At 35.4% G+C, this 18,223-nt stretch overlaps 1 protein-coding gene across 20 annotated transcripts in view; it reads right to left on the bottom strand.

Annotated features, from left to right (window-relative positions):
• Kcnt2 (potassium channel, subfamily T, member 2) overlaps window positions 1–18,002 on the bottom strand; it is a 368,389-nt gene extending 350,387 nt beyond the window's left edge. For 6 of the 20 annotated variants that reach the window (XM_017320507.1, XM_030253999.1, XM_006529567.1 and 3 more), the window contains exon 1: window positions 17,308–17,977. In XM_017320507.1, coding sequence (XP_017175996.1) covers window positions 17,308–17,402 — 95 coding nt within the window. In that variant the 5' untranslated portion in view covers window positions 17,403–17,977. Of the gene's footprint in view, window positions 1–17,307 lie in introns of all 20 variants that reach the window. The other 14 variants (XM_017320506.1, XM_017320508.1, XM_006529562.3 and 11 more) reach the window with 7 other exon arrangements.
• Window positions 18,003–18,223: the final 221 nt, after the last annotated feature.

Below are 18,223 nucleotides of genomic sequence, written 5' to 3'. Positions count from 1 at the left end.
TGAAAAATTACTATTGGAGAATATTCCTAAATTATAAACATATATTCATATTAAAAATTTAAATACAGTTAAACCTACTATACAATATGTCTCTACTATACAATACAGGTTAACAAATAAAAATTGCAATGATATTTATTTAGAGAAAAAGACTCTATAGGAGTTCTTGGGCAGGATGTCTCATAGACTCCAAATATGATAAGCTATTGTCATTGCTCCTATTTACTAATGCAAATCGACAGTGAGGCCCTATTGCTGGAACCACAATGAACTTGAGCAGTAGACATGGAGAATTCAAGCTGCTTTTAGCCTGGAAGCTACATCACTACTAACTAGCTACAAAGAAGCCTGGAAGGGAAAAGCAATCAATTGTTCATAAACCCTGAAATCTTAAGTGTCAACGTGCCTGCAAATGTTTTCTGTACAACAGTAGTACATATTCAAAAGTGATCACTAGATTTTTGATTGGTTTTAAGACTCATTCCCCAAGAAAGAACCCATTGATGGCATAGTTACTGGATCATAGGCCCTATGGTAGAAACTATTAATACTTTACAAATGGGATATGAGATTAAACTGACTCTTAATAACTTTTTGTTATAAGCATAGATTAGTCGATATCTGAGATCTCATTGTGAGTCGATATCTGAGATCTCATGATAATCTGCTTTCTGTAATTTATAGCAATCAACACAGAGAACTACAACTGGTCAAAGTACACCAAATAAATGACTTCAATGTATTCAGCCTCAAAGGGGACGTCTAGATCAAACCCCATTCCCTGAAAATTAAGGGAAGAAGACAGGGCACAAAGACACCAGAGCCAGAGATGCTGGACAATTATACACTGTTTTCTAGACACAATAAGCCAGTTGAACTCAACCCACTCAAATGAAGCTCAAGTCAGAGAAGTATCATCATAGAACAGGGAAGATGAGAACAAAGTTCTACCACTAGCACATAAGTAACCCAGTACTAAACTAAGTGCTTTTCAAGAATTACATGTTATCCACAAAAGGAATAATATCACTAACTCCAGCTTCCAATTGAGGGTACTGACAACCCATGAGATGAAACAACTGGCTTATGCTACTCAGTTAGCAAATGCTGAAGCAGGCACATGAATTAGTAGTAAGAGCTGGTTGAAATATTGGGTCCTACCAGCGAGCGCTATATAACTAACATTTCAAAAGTGTCTGACCTTTTCTTTCTAATTATTTAAATACTTACCATAATGCCACAAACCAACAACTGTCATCATCTATTAACATTCTGTATCATTACTCAGGTAGTTATGTTTTGATTTCTGAGTTCTAATTTAGCTGGATGCGTATATGATTTATCTTTGCAGGTTTTGATTATAATAATTTATGAGATGTGTTTATATAACTATCTGATGTAGAATTTTTACCTTTTTTTAAATAAAAATTTAACCTTCTTTGTAACTAAAAGAAAGAAGTGTCATGAATGACCCACAAATATACAATTCCAGCCCTTTAATAGTAACTTTTATAATTTAAAAAGATCATCCCTTTTTTAAATTTCAGTTTAAGGGATAGGTAGGAGATGAATAAAAGGGATAGGTAGGAGATGAATAAAATAAAGGCCCACTACAGAGCTAAGAGCTAGAAGTATCCTGTGTCAATGTACTGACATGCTTCAGTACTCCTAAATATCCACCTTACTTTAGAGAAAAATGTATTTCTATTTTCAAAAGTACACTGGAAGTCTCTGGCTCAATGCCTGTCTGGCTCATCCTTCAGAAAACAGTGTAGAGAATTACTACCATCATTTTTAATTTTTAATTTTAATTTTTAATCAATACTCTGAAAGGTTTGCACATCAGCTGTGAGAGAGTCAGAAGTGCACTCTCTGCTTATTAATCTAAACTTCCATTTCAAGAGCAAGTGACTTTAATCTCTTGAAATTTCTCAGTGTACATTCTGCAGGCTATATGATGGTACTTGAAGTATTGTAATGAAATGTGACACTCTCTAAAAGAAGATTAACTGTGCACAAACACATAGAAAATAAACATATGAAGCAAAAATTATTGCCCATTGGGATAGTACATGAAAAAGTGATTACTTACTTGTGTAATTAAAAAAAAATCTGAATATTGCTTATTTACCTTATTAGCTTTGCCTAGAGGGCAATGTTCATGTGTGATTTGTTTTCTTCATTTATTCAAGTAGCACAAAGCCAACTTTTGCTAGCAAAACAAGAACATTGGCTTATTACAGCATTTTGTTGAGATTGCTAAGGAAGGGAGTTTTTATTGTTACTGCTAACACATGTGCTATGTCAACTTCCTTGTTTTCCTGCTCATTTGCTCCAGTTTTGCCAGTGATACGAAATGCACAAATATATAAAACTGCATGTGGAAACAAGAAAGGAGCGACATGATTCAGTCCTGCTGCAACTTACACACTGAAATTATCTAGAAGCTAAGTAATTATGGAAGCCAGTCAACCAAACAATAGCACATGAAAAGCCTATTGTAAATATACAGTTTAAGCATATTTCTGGCTTACTGTAATGAAGCTTACATTAGAAGCATACACACATGTTTGTATCTAGTAATATGGTAATTTGACATTTAGGAATTTTTTTTAGAATACTCATCAAGATCCCAGAAATACATATTTAAAGGCAAGAGTGTAAGGTATCAACTCTAGAGTGAAATCTACCAATGGCAACAAATTCTGATTAAATAAATATGGAACAGCATACTCTGAAGTATCTGCTATCAAATTTCTATCAAAATAGTCTTTGGCAAAAAACAGAGTTTTCATAGAGTAAAATATACCGAAATTGGTCTCAAAGAACAGAACACATGTAATACAGTACTCATGGTCTAGAAATACTAGGATAAAGTCAAATTCTCACTAAAATAAAGGGGAAAACTTAGATGCTTTATTAACAAATACGTGTTTTGTTAAACCTAATCATAATATTTTGCCTGACTCGTTTCTGTTCTAAAAGTATCTTTGAAATACCCACTAGCCAAAAAATAAATAAATAAAAATTTTTTAAAAAATTTAAAAAGATACCCCTAAAAATAGCACAGGTATTCTAAGAAGTGTCATCCTTTAACAAACAAAATAATATAATTAGCATACACTAAACACTAGCTGGTCTGAGGCTGCAATACATACACAACAGAGGACTGCCTCGTCTAGCCTCAATAAGAGAAGACGCACCTAACCATAAGAGACTTAAGGCCCTAGGGAATGGGAAAGTCTGGAAGGTTGTGAAGGTGTCTGGACAGCCTCTTAGAGGCACAGGATCTGGGAGAAGAAATGGGATGAGGAACTTTTGGAGAGCAGAATGAGAGGGGGATAACGACTGGACTGTAAAAGAAAAAGATTAAAGATAATTTAAAAAAACATAATTATGAATGTTTATACTAGTGATGTTCATTAGTATACGTTGTCAGGTATTCTTTATATTCTTGAGTTTATTTTTGTGTTTTGAAGAAATAGAACTGCCTTCTTATACACTTTGTCAGTTATTGAACCCATACCATGTCAGTTATATTTCATACTAAAAAAAAAAAATCCTTATCTTGGAGGATGGACAGCCAAACTTGTTACTAAGAATCAGCAATTTGTGTTCCTACAAAGCTTCCTAAAGCTGTCATCAAAATGAAATATACTGTCTTTCCTCTTGATAGGCTCATTCAAAAACAAGAAAACAAAATGCAAATATTTGTGGTTAGAAAATAATGAGGACTTCTAAAATTTTGGGACATCTTTAAAGAATTAAAGTCTCAGGAGGAATAAAGCAAAGTGTACTATGATAGTTCCACACTTCTATTTGTCTATGGGCCTTTTGCACCTTAAATGCATTGACCAAAACTATAAAAGGATAAAGGGAAAAATCAATATATAAAAATCCCATGTGTATCATAAATGATTAACAGATACCTGTAACTCACAGACAATAGCATAACTATTAATATGCATAGTTATTAATATCAAAATAACACCCATTTGCATCAACTTGAAGGATTATATAGAACATTGCTACCACTAAAAACCAATCTCCTCTGTGAATTTACTGTTCTTCAATAAATTCTGACACTAAAAACATAGAAAATTGTTCCACTATTTTCTAGCACAGCATGCCCATGACCATATTAATTAGTAAGACTATTTGAACTGAATTTGCTAGAGCTTACAAAAGAATCATAAAGACTTTGATTTTTATGAAAAGCTTTTAGACTCCATTTAGTTGAATTTTTGTCTTTACATAGTAAAGTGTCATGTAGTTGCTTTAATAACCCACCTACGGTGTGAATAATGTAAAATAAATCTATTTGAATGGGTTTAAATTCAATATTTAGCTCTCACATATCCTAAGTATATGGGTATCCTATATACTATTCATGCATCATACACTAACTTCCTCTGTGTTCACTCCAGAATCTGTTCAGATTTTCTACTCTTCTATAGTGAAACATTCAATATTTAATAATTTATATTTTCTGATAAGAAGAGCATAATAGTACCTCATGATTTCAAAGTCATTAAACAGAAAACATGGTTTTCCCTCTTTCTTGTTCAGTTGAATTAAACTTGGTCAGTACTGAAAACTCAGTGACTAAACAGCTCTTCCTTGGAGTTCAGACTGTATTCCAGTTAGCAGTGATTCGGTAACATTCTCCTCTTCACCTTACAGTAGAAGAGTAATAGCCAGTTTTCCTGAATGAACAGAGCAGATACTTTTGGGTGTCTACTCATCTTATACCTACAACCTATCCTGTCCACTCTCAAGACTTAGCAACATCAGCAAGGTCACTTATTAGATATTTTTTCCACCTTTTTCCCTTTCACTGTCAACCCACTTATAGTCCACTGGAGTCACTGCTAGAACTCACTCTTTTTCTTGTAAACTTTGCTCATACATACTTTGGAAATACTCTTACTAAAGTTACTACTTTGAACATGCAATCCCCTTTTTCAGAATCTTCTACCAATTTATCTATGGATGTCAAGATTCAAACTCTTTCACTTGTAAATTCCTCTACAATCTTCCCCTAAGATTTAGGGAATACTCATCTTCACATATACTTTGTTTTATAGTTTAACACATATACAAAGTTTTGTCTTAGGACACATCCTACAAAAGATCTACCTATTATAGTTTTGGTCTGAATCAATATATATTAACATATGAATTTTAATACTTAAAAATTAATTTAATTCTAGAGAACTATGTCCCATAGTCTTTTTTCCATCTGTGCTGTCATGTCACCTTGTATAGTGCATCCCAGTTTGCATGAATCCTCTCTTTTGTCCATTTTGGATTCCCTAAGTGTGAGCTCATATCCTTCCAGTCCGTCTGAAAAGGCACTTTAACTCATACTATATATAATAGAATTAAGTTCATTTCAAACACAGCTTAGTAGGCTCAGAGGAACTTCCTTTTTTTCTTCATACATATTTACTACAAAATATTTACTACAAAATACACAATTAGAAAACACCCTAAAACCACTAGAGTGGTCAAGACAGCATAGCATTGTAAGGTTAGTTTCATTCATTCATTTTTTTTTTTTTTTTTTTGGAAAGAAATTGAATTGTATACTCCTGGGAGTGACTAGTTTCTGACTAACTTCTGTGTAGTAAAAAAGTTGCAACTGCAAAGAGACATAGAAGCTTCTTCTTCAGACTGAAAAACATGGTGATGCTTCAGCAGAAGTGGTGCCCAATGTGGAAAAAAATGGAAAGAATTAACTTGCTACTTAGAAGGAGAACTGAAACAAATGAGTCATTTTCTTTATAAGACTAAGCACCTCTGTGCACCCCAGCCTTGCCTTGAACATGTTCTCTTCCTCTCTCAATCTCCTGAACACTGGGATTATAGCTGTATACCACTGGGGCTATATGGTCTAAGATAATGTGCATTCTCTCCAGGGATATGTCTCTTGAGACATGTTTGCATATTTTTCTCTAACATAATTGCTATCCATACTAACAATTCAAAACTAAGCATACCCTTAAACTATTATAAGCACTGTTTTTCAATTAAAAAAAAAAGATTTCTTTAAGATTGGAGGCCCAAAAAGCATACCATCCTGATTGTCCCAAGAAAGTATTACCAGGGCCTTGTGAGACAGGGCTGATCATACGTGGACTCTGCCTCCACATTCCCTGGGACAAACAAAGGCAGTGCCTGCTGCTAAGCTCCCCAGGTAAATTTCTGAATTCACTTTAAGAGTCGTTTGAATTATCACAGTATAAATTATGGACTGAAGCACATCCCACTTCGTTTTTTCTGAAGAAAAGCTCCTCGTGAATATTAAACTGGGTGTTGGAAAGACATTTTCAAGTCAAATGATTTAAACTACAATACCTGGATTCAAAGTGAGCATTAAAACTACTTTATTTCTAAGGATGGGAAAAAAAGAAAACTTTGAATTCAAATGACCTTTTATTTCCATTATAATAATGTGTCTATGCTGTGCACACGGATATTCACAGCTGCAACTTAGATTCTTTTGTTTAAGTAAAATTCTTGCTAATACTATAAAATTGCAACCCCTGGTGCTTTTTGGATAAGTCATTTGGTTAACTAGTGTAGAATCCAAAATGGATTAAAGGTATGGCTTTTCCCTTAGAAAGTCATGTGTCACGCTTGTAAAGAGTAAGAAAAACTGCAAAACTACATGCCTCGAAGAATACCATAAAACTCAAAATATGGAGAATTAACTTGAAGAATTTCATCAATAAGTCTAATTCTGCAGCCAGTTGGAAGTCAAATCATGAGGCATAATGACAAGAGCCAGAGATGTAAGAGAAGCTCCAGACATGATACAACACAAGAACCCCGAGGCTGCTATTGGCATGTGGAAGAAGGGATGGTTTCTGTGAAGAAAGGTAGTGATTACATTTGAAGAAGTTTATGGAAAGAAAAGTTAATGAGTGAACAGCCTTGGATGATGAAGGAATGGTTTGACTATAATATAATAGGCAGCAATGATACAACAGGCTTTAAAACAGAAGTACTTTTATATGGGTACTCAAATATTGTTTGAGAAATGCATAGAAGGAATGAGGCTTGGGTTAGGCAGTGAAGCTTAGTACGAGAGGAGTGCAGAAGGCAGGCTTGGAATGAAGAGTAACTTAGCAAGTACTGCAATGGCATAAATAAGAAGGAATGATTAGAGCTGACTGGGAAAGGAAAGTTTAAGTAAGCTAAGAACTAAACAAGCTGTCAAAATCACAAATATTCCTCTAAAATTTTGAAATGGAAAGATCTACAGTGATTGTATCCATACAGGGTGGGGGATGGATCAGCAAAAATTGTGCTCTAGCTTCATATTATTTATATCATAAATGAACAACCAAGAGTAGAGAAGAATATACAATTAATACATATTCTATACATAAATAGATGTGTATACATATACATGTATCCAGACAAATGGGGGTCATATAAATAACTAAATTCAAACTGTGACCAGGTGTTTTGATTGTTTGTGTGCTTGCATTTATTAATATGATGTACCTGTGTGTATGTGCATATGTGCCATGCTACATGTATGGAGATCAGAGAACAACTTTCGGTCAGCTCTTTCCACTATGGGTCTCAAACCCATGTCATCAAGCTTAGTGGCAAGCACTTTACCTGTAGGCCATTGTTGTAGCCTTTGACAAAGTCATAATGTTCTGTATAATTATATAAAGTTTACTATGGGAATTTGTGAATAAAGCCTATAAATAATTGTGAAAGACATGTGTAGCTTTAAGTGGAAAGTTCTTTCTAGTCACATCAGGGCTAAGCAATGAGAATGCTGGAAGCATCTTATAAAATGTACTGTTCTTTTATGATTAGAGAATGGGTAGAAATGTTCCAATGGAGCAATTGCCTTTAAATTGGAACACCAGGAAACACTGGTCTTCTCCTGAAGTAGTTTATTTCTCATCCTATAAGAATGAGAATAATGTTTCCTAACTTTCGTGCTCCATCTCCAGGAACTATTTGAAAGCCCATGGAATTCACACAATCCACCAGTACTCTATACCCAACCAAATATAGTCCATATTTATCATGCTATGTTTTCTTTGTAGTTGATGCTACTGCATCTATTTCTAGAAACTACTGCCAATCTATGGAGCAGGTGAAGCATAATAATAGATCAGCATAAGCACTAAGTTCCTAATCAAACAATCACACATGATCACAGTTAAGCCCCAGCAAATCTCGGCAAGATAATTTTCATTATCACAAAGACACTGGTTAGAAGAATGAATGCTATTAAAGTACAAATACTTCATGGAATAGAACATAAAGAGGACACCCTCAAAGGCTCTACTGATAAGCACAATATCATCTGAGTAAAATAACCACAGGAGATCAACCAAAGCAGGAAACCCTGGCCAAAACATCAAAAACAAACCTGTGATGAGCTTCAAAGTTAATTACAGAATCTTAAAAAGTAAATTTTATTCCCCACTATACTAAGTATTATTTCACCTTTTCACTTTTTTCCATGTTACCTATTGTGGTGTTATAATCTTTACATTTTTCTTGTGTGATAAATTTCTTTTACCATATTTCAAATAAAGATAAATCAATTGACAAATAAAGGCATACAAATCTTTATTTTAGTTGTTCTAATTTCAGTATTCATTCTTCAACCTGTTAAACACATACTGCTCTAGATGCAAAAAGGAGAATATAGATGATGTATAATATATCACATATCAATCATATATAATATATCAGTATCATATATAAAGTATAATGTATATAATGTATAATCTGTTATATGATTATACACACACATATATATATACCAACTTCTAAGTACCCTAACATTATTCTGGACATGAGCATATATTAGTTATGAGAATACAAACCTTTGTTAATTTCTATATCTTGAAAAATCTTTGCATTGTTTTATAGTTCTTTCATTCTGTTGTTTGAAGAACATAAGCTTATTTTGCAAACATAATAAGAAGATTCTGATTTTTCCCTGTACCTTGAAACAAAATATGTATTTCTATAGCATCTCTGACTTATCTGTGAAATGAAAAATGGGACAGAATTCTTCTCAATTCATATAAAGATAAATAATGCATATAACAGGATTAGAACAAGACTTGAACATACTAAGCTCTTTGTAAATTTAGTATTACCATCCATTTTCTTTCTATACTTTGTATTTTCAGGAGAAATGGATAAAATAACACACGAACTCATTTGTAGGGAGATAGCTAAGGTACAAAATGCTAAAAATCATTTTTGACAGGCCTGAGACAGCAGGCTATCCATCATTAAAGCACACATCTGGACCTTGTTGTTAATAACGTGTTGTTTGCAATATGAGGACAATCTAGGAGTTTCTTTCCCCAGGGAGTTAAACAAGGTTGAATTGTGTTAATCTGCCTTTATCCCTACTTACACAGTGATTTACAAGATGGGCTAAGTGTGCCCTTGTAATAGCGGTCTTTCATTATGATTGTGTGTAAGTCCTGTGTAAGAAAAACCAAGAACAATCAGGCCTTTATTTCCCAGCTTTGCTGCTTTTTGTTCCCCTGTTTGGGTTTTGAATGCAAAATCCCTTTCTTAAATATATCTACATCCTGTGAAGGTGGAAAAAACTCAACTTGTAGTTCACAGAACTCACAGTCTAAGGAAAATGATGCTGGTTTTAAATCAGTACCATGTTTGCAAAAGTGCTGAACTGAAAAAGCACAGTTGAGAAGAGAAGTCATGCTGACGCTGAACAGGAAAGGGATCAAGAGTTGCTGATCTGCCACTTGCCATTGCCCTTGGGCACAAGCTAATCTTAATAGTGGGTTTCTCTTTCTCATTTCTATTTGTCAAAAAAGGTGAAGATGAATAGGATCAATTCAAAGTTCAATCCAAAATTAAGGAAAAGCATATGTTGGGTTTCCCTTTTCTACTGATCATACTATGTCTCCCACATCCTAAATATTCTCCTAATTTCTTGTAGAGAACTAGGGCTTCCCTGGTCTTAATGTCTTCACCTCCAATTCTCTCATATACCCATTTCCCAATCAAAAAGAAAAATTGAATAGCACTAGAACACTAAATGATCTACTTTAAATAAATGTTCCTTTTCCATGTATGTGAAGAGATTTATTTGTTCCTTCTTTGAAATTTTCCTACATCACACAGTCTCTTCAAAAAACAGTTTGTTCTAGCTCTCCCCACTTACAGGGCAGTAAAGGGCAGATTTCTAATCTGCTCCATGGTTGATTTCTATCTAACAAGTTGCAGAGAACCCAATACCATTCTAGTACAGAGTTTTTGTATTTGTCCTTAGCAGAGCCATAGTCTGTATCCTTCAGCTTCAAGCATGCACATTCCACTCTTCTATGGAATCAAATGTCAACTGGCTCATATCTGCCAATACCAAGTCGTAATGATAACTGACAATGAACAATCCTAGATTAGATAGAAAAGTGATTCAATACAAGATGTGACGGCACTTCAATTCCCATAGAACCATAGTGTCTATTCATTAGTTCACAGACATTTGATTAAGAAACTGTAAAAACATAATAGAATACTGTTAGAAAAGGTATCGATATCAATGATTTTTTAAGGCAATAAAAGTTAATAAGATAGTTTGGATGATGAGATAAAACTTAAGACTGTGAATGTGGTAAGATTCTTGGTTTCATTCAAAGTAGAATCAACTGCAGTTAATTAGTATTATATATTAATTTCAAATATTTCATACTGATTAAACTATTAACATTAATATTTAATTTACTATAAAAGCAAAGTACTCATATATGCATATATAAATATACATACACACACATATATATATTTGCTTTTCTGTAGATAACTTTAAAAATGACATCCAAGCAGCACAATGGATATACACATGAAACTTTAATTCTCACTTTGAGTTAAGGATCAAGGTTTTTTCCCCAGTGGTCCAACCCACCCTCCACTCCATTAGCCATTTTCTGTAGGTTCAAATAAAAAAGTCTCTGTAAGTCATAGCTCAGACTTGTCTCTGGGACTCTAGGTCCTTAGTCAAACTGCCCTGACTTTTTTCACTTCCTAAAACATCCCTTGATCTCTCCTTCCAGACACCCTTAATAAGGTGCCCCTAACCCAGATATTTTATTTCCAATACCATTTATTAATTCATATACTTAGTCCTTAAACTCAGAGTAAATTTGTTTGAAACCTTTCACTGTCTGATATTTAAAAAAAAAAAATTCCAACTTCACATTCTCAAAGCACCTAGTGAATTTTTTACTATGTATCTACCACGATGGTGTTTAAACCTATTATGACAACTAAAACAACTGTATCAATTGCAACAATTTTCTGACCCATTAAATTCTGCCACATTAAATTACAAAAGAACATAAAAGATTAACTTTCTCATATTTCATTTTTATCCCAAGATATCTAATATGTTCCTTCTTTGATAATATGACAGATGTTAATATCCATTTTACTTTCAAAAAGAAATTGGGAGGATAATTGCTATTAATTGAGGAACAATGTTAGTATTCATTTCTTTACTTGAACTAGAAGTTAACTGATATCTAATGGTGAAGATCCTTATAAACTGAGTATACCAGTGTATTTGGAGAGAAGAGATGGAAGGGAACAAAGTGTAGCCTAGCTTGAGCTACATTCTTAGTTCCAGAATAACCTGAGCTAATAGAGACCAAAGACCTAACAGAAAGTAAGTTGTTTTTATATTTCTATGTCACATAAACTATCCCATGTATAGTCACAAGTTGTTAAAAAATAATAGTCTTTCTTGATACTGTGCAGAAAAGTTTTAAGTTATCAGTCATAAAACTCAAAGAAAACATCATTTTTTAAAAAATTTTAATGATATACCATGTATAAGAATTATTATACTGAATATTATAAGAATAATATTACCTAGAAAAGTCAAGACTAAAAGTTTTAGACTGTAAATTAGTAAAGTAATTCCTTAATCTTCTTAAAAAGTACTTTTTATAAACTTCATTTTCTAAATGAACCCTCAGCAAGTCTGGCATATAAATGACTAAAACATAAACACTATTTTTAAGAATGTAGAAACATGACACATCTTTCTGGAAAGATTCTTATAAACAAGACTATGAACGGAAACAGCTGTAAATGGATGTAGTGCATTTAGTACTACCATCAGATAATGAAACCTTAACCTAGCACACTCATTGCATCTTTATGTTTAATTTCATATAAATAAATTACATTTAGCCTTCATTTTTATTGTGTACTTTTCATATTGTCTATCAAACTTGTTTAGTTTTTTCATGTATTTATCTATTCTTGGTGGAGGTAGAAGATGTGTGTGTGTGTGTGTGTGTGTGTGTGTGTGTGTGTGTGTGTGTGCGCGCATGCACGCGTGCACCTACACATCAGAAAACACCTAGACATCAGAACTCCTGCAAGAACTCCTTCTCTGCTTTCATCATGTGATTCCTAGGAATTGAAGCCAAATCATCGGGCTTAAGAAAGACAGCTTCTTCCTATGTAACACATCTTGCTGGCCCTCCATGCTCTGTTTTGCAGAATAGGCCTTACTACTTAAAAAAGGGGAAGGAGGGGAGTTTAATAATTCTGTTGCTGTGATTAAGTTAATCAAAAGTATTTCCCTCTTCGCTCATCCAAACATAGTTGTGCGCCCATCCACAAGCCTGAGTTGAAGCTGCAGATAACTGCTCAGTGGAAGGAGGAATGCTTTCCAAATGTTTCATACCATGTGTAGAAAATGAGACTGCTGTGTTCTAACTGCCCCAGACCAACTAATTAGAAAACTCGCATTTACATTCCAGTTTGAGTTTCTGTCATAAGGAAAAAAAATTGTGTGATGTTTCAATGCTTGTGAACACTTGAAAATCAATGATATCAATGTGTTTTTCTCTGTGTTTCATGTACTAGGGAGATGGGTCAATGGGTTATATACCTGCCACTCATTTATGATGACTGCCTAACCTGAAAGGCAAGTGTCAGGTTCAGCTAGAGGTCTTCCTCAGTAAGGAAAAGTGAAGAGTGGATGAGTAAAACCCCTGCTGGATGACAATCTCCAGCCTCCACACTCATGGTCATGCAACTGCACAGGAATTTGCACACCCACTTACACACACATACACAATTACCAAACATGCAAACATATACACAAACATATATGCAAACTATCAGGAAGCAGTCAGGTTTTTTTGTACTAATATCAACTTCAGTTTAGAATTCCTTTTTTTGCCTTGCTTATACTGTTTCTTTCTTTCATGGTGCTAAGAAAAATGCAGGTTTTTCTAGATTATTTTTAAAAATAAATGCTAAATCATTTTATGGTATTACATATAGTTAATTGCACTATATAACTAAACCAGTAAAAAAGTAATTTTATGCACTTGATGAAACTTAGAATATTGAAATTTAGAATGTATATTAAATAATCTGAATTTAAAAGTTTAAATTAAATATCTTACAATAAATAACTACTATCTAAAATAATGTTATTTATTATGGGAAATAAGTTGGTGGCTTATACAAATATTCCACATGTCATTGTAAAATCTATTCTACACCTCAAATTCTATTACATACAGTAATATACTTTGTGGTTTAATGCCTAGTAATTTTCAACTAGTCTAGTATCTATTCGAATTCTTTACCTATTTTACAGATATCTCTGAAGCTGTTCAATGATTAACTTGTACTCTTTGTTCAAACCCTTTAGTTCTAATCACCAGGAACTTGCATTGATTTTAAGTGTCACCTATAAATCAGGAAGGACATACTTGAAATTACTGTAGTTGAAATAACTTCCCTCCCTTTTGAAAAGGAGAATGGCTGTAATTAAATAAGTGGCTACAATTGAGACCTGTCCATTAGCAGTAATAGGAATTGTTACAATCTATCGACATCAACTTCACTGTGTTGCAAACTTTAAAATTTAATAATTCAAAATGAAAGAGGAGAAAGGTCAGCCTTAACTTGTTGAAAGTCTTTAAAAGTTGAGACTTACCAGTGTTACACTTCAGAATACTTTGAATTGTTATTACTTTACAAGTAGAGAAGCATTAAATAGAAATCACGGGCTCTTACCATTTCCATGAGTCTACACATTACAGAATGTCTTCCATGTGAAGCCAATCTCTATGTATGAGTTTTCATCACAGAATAAAGAAGAAATCACGAGATATTCTAAATGCTACACCAAAGATGTATTGAGAACTTTAATCAATTACTCGCATGATAATATCTGCGTTATCTTCAAGCCAATGCATAACAATTAACTACAAGGGAACTGGATTTTCTTGACATTGTAAGATGAAAATTTTTCTAGAAAATAGCATAAACAATGTCATGTTTATGTTATATGTGTGTATACATCATATACACATATAAACCTGTTAGTATTATACTTGAGAAAATTCACCTATTATTCAACAATTACTTCTATGACAAAAGTAATGTTTCATATTTCTCTGTGTATTCTTCTCAATCCTAACTTAACAAGACCCCAATGTCTACCAAACATTCAAATATCTGCTGCATAGAGAGATGGGCAATAAATACATTTATCAAAATCATTTGAAATAGATGCACATATTATACTCAGGGTTTCAAAGGAATAAATATGCATTGTATACACAATAGAGGTTCTCAAAGCAAAACGTGTGCTCTCATTCAGCAACTTTCAAATGTATTTCAAAGTCTCATAGGACTAATGCTGTCAACTATGCTCAGGATTGCTGAGGCTAACTCATATTCTACTGAGCAAAGGATATATGCAGTTGAGAAAGGGTTGATTCTATAAGATGACACTAGGGAATGTATTCACACACTTTAGATATTATGTATACAATACTACACACAAACACACACATTCTGCACACTGTATGTTGCGCAGCATAGGCTCAAGATTACCTACAAAGAGTTTGCACAATATAAATTTTGATCACCTACCTATCTGACTTTATGTCATAGAAAAATCTATGACACAGAATATATATTTTCTCAAGCGGGTTTTGATGGATCCTGCTTGAAAACCCGCCATGTGGAAATCTGAGTCAGGAAAATTATGAATTTGCAGCAGCCTAAGGTACAAATCTGAGATACATCTTGTATCTACATAGGCTCATCAACATTCTATTTTCTCTCTTCCCACATCTATCATATCCTCATTTACTTTTACAAGCTACTAAGATTTACCTTAAAGTTCGTAAAGCAAGGGCAGGGGTAGAAATCGTCTACTACCCTATAGCTAGAACAAAAGTCTTCCATCTCTAAGATGTCATTTTGAACTGCCAGAGAGCGGACCGGGAGGGGGATAACAACTGGACTGTCAAAATATTAAAGATAATAATAATAATAATAGATGTGATTCTAAATAGAGAAGATGGTCATCTTGATTCAGATTTCTTCAGAAGCAAACAGGGAGGTTTATTTGGATATAGACACTGATAACAGTAGTCAGTAGGGCCATAAAGTCCACCATATGAAGACAATAACTATTGCACACAACTAGAATTTTATTGGGTACAATATAGTAAACTGTTTTTAAATTATTCTATTCAAGAAGAAAAGTACTACTACACTTATTTAAAAAACAATAACAAAAAGCAAAAGAACAAACCAACTCCAAATTTGTTCATTGTCACTCTGTCCCCACTCTTCTCCACCCAGTGTCCAGTGTGCTCCCAGAATTACTGGGCAGGAATGACAGGGTGGGGATTCGAAAGGCATTTGTTGAAGGAAGTCTAAAGAGTATGAAGAGAGGTCTCAATGCATCTGTTGGTGGAAACAGTGTGCACACAATAACATGGAAGTGGCCCTTCTTCAACGCCTTAGGCGTTGAATCAGCATATACAGCAGAGTAGATTAAGGTTGCTGCTCTGATTGAATTGCAAAGAGGAGCTTGTGCTCTTAGCAAACAGAAATGGCACGGCGTACTTACTCATAAGAGTTTAAAATCCTAAAAAGTCAAGGCAAAAAAGTACAACTGTGAATTTTACATAAAAGAACCAACACTAAGAATCCAAACCGTGGTAGGTGCCAAGTTAGTAATGTAAACTCATTGAAACATCCATTTAACTATCTAGCTAACGCCAGTTAACTCCAATTAACGCCTTCATTTAGATGCATGGCCAATAACCCGATAATGAGGTCTTTAATTTTCTAAGCAGTATGTAAGGTTTTGCCTAGGAAGAGATGCTATGTAAACAGCACCCTCCACAAATCATCCATGGATATGTCATTAAGTTCCTAAAGTAAGACCAAGAAAGATTCTCATCATTCAAGTCCATGACAGAATCCCAGGAGTACTGCAATAGGAGTTAGTATTGGGAACTGAGAAGGTGAGGAAAACGCAGAAGTCATATTGCCCAGTGAATGCAAAATGTGCTTCAAATTGGACCAATAATGTATCTTTTATCTAATTCAAATAGAACATCAATGCCTAACTGAACTTCGGGGAATTATTTAATCTGCATTGAGAGCTTAGCTATACATACTTTAAAACAAGAAAATGTGGCATGTGATATGTGAAATTATCGTTCTAAAAAAACAAAAACAATTCAATGAAACAAAAAGTGTGCAAAAAAAAAAAAAATTAGCCAGAGCATTTTGTATGCAAAATTGCATGAAGCTTTAATGCCATTGATAAAACACGCAAGCAATGTTTTGCTAGTAATAAATATTTCAGCTTTGAAACTTATCGTTTTGAGATATGCACTATTTAGGTGAAAATATATACGAATCATACTACAAGAACCTCTGTTCAGTGTATTTTCCATCCCAGGCATTCTTGCTTCACTAACTACCTGTTACATATTTAAACCAATTGCCCACCTGAACTCCAAATACTCAAACAGTGGAAAATCCCCAGTGGCAAGCAAACATCTCGTCGAGACAACACTGACAAGGAGTAAGAAAGTGGGTACAGGAGATTTCAAGTTTCTACTGTGATTTTTTTTTCCAATCGCTTGGATACATTTATGGGGTGGATTAACTACACCGGGGAAATATTTGACACTGCAACTGCGTGCCATTTGGATGCTACTGTACCTCTGCTTGCAGCCTCACACACAACCAGGGAAGCACAGACAGACAAAGAATATCGAATAAATGCAACAAATGATTCTCAAGAATAAGAAAGTGGAAAGGAAAGGAGTTCCTTGTCCACAGCAACTGCTCTCTGCAGTGTCAAAATGGAGATGTAGAATCCCTTCTACTCCCTCAGTGCTGGTCTCCCTTTCTCTCCATCCCCTCAAAAGCTCTCCAGTCCTGTCCGCTTCCAGCAGTATTTGTGGAACGCTGCACCATGCCACTCACCTGTCATCATTTTGCCAGCCTTGGTCCCCTAGCAGCAAATCCCGGAATCTGTACCTGGGAGGCAGAGGGGGCACTTCGCTCTCCAAATCAACCATCCTTCCTTAAGGAGTGGGCAACATCCAACAAGGGATGGAGGGATGGAGGAGGGCAAAGAGGGGTAGCAAGCACTGCGGAGGGGGTGCCGTGCTGGGGAGGGTGGGAGAAGGGCTTGGGGGACCCGGAGGGGGAGGGGTCGTTCGGCCGGAAGCTGAGGCTGGAAAGGGGTGGCTCCTCTTCCCCAAGGGTGTGATGGGGATGATGCAAACCGAGCCCAGGAGCAAAAGTCTGGCTGCGACTCGAACCAGCGCTGCCAAGGAACCGCCCCCAGGCTCGGCACCGCCTCTGGTCCCTGGGACCGGGGGGAGGCGGGAATGCAAAAGTTACTTCACGGACAGAAAAAAAAAAAAAAGGAAAAGGAAAAATTTAAAAAAGAAAGAAAAGAAAAGGAAAAGAAAATTCGCGCGGTGCCTAGAAAGAGGGTAGGTGGTGGGTGTGAGCACCGCGTGATGGCTAGGCACTTTCCTGAAAGGCAAGGACCAGAGCCTCCCACTAGGGCATCCCCGGCCACAGCTCCCTCGCAGGGAGTGCAAGCACTGGGCTCAGCCGGACGAAGGCGGGGGCGAAGGCGGTGGGCTCCGGCTCTCACAGCCAATGAGCCTCCCCTTCATTAGCATAACACAATGACGGCAGGAGGGTGCCTTGGGGACAACCAATGGGGGCGAGCTCTTTCGCAGATTCCAGAGCTCCAGACCCTTCCTGGGAAGTGGATGAGGGGTCCAAGGAAGGTTGCCAGGTGTCACCAGCACCCAAGGCTGTGGTCGCCTTCTGCTTCTGTGGGTGTAGTGGAAATGGCCTGTTCCTGGAGAGGGAATCCCCG

This window comes from Mus musculus, chromosome 1 (assembly GCF_000001635.26).
Source record: "Mus musculus strain C57BL/6J chromosome 1, GRCm38.p6 C57BL/6J".
Classification (NCBI taxonomy): domain Eukaryota; kingdom Metazoa; phylum Chordata; class Mammalia; order Rodentia; family Muridae; genus Mus; species Mus musculus.
This window is presented reverse-complemented; position numbering and strand designations above follow the sequence as displayed.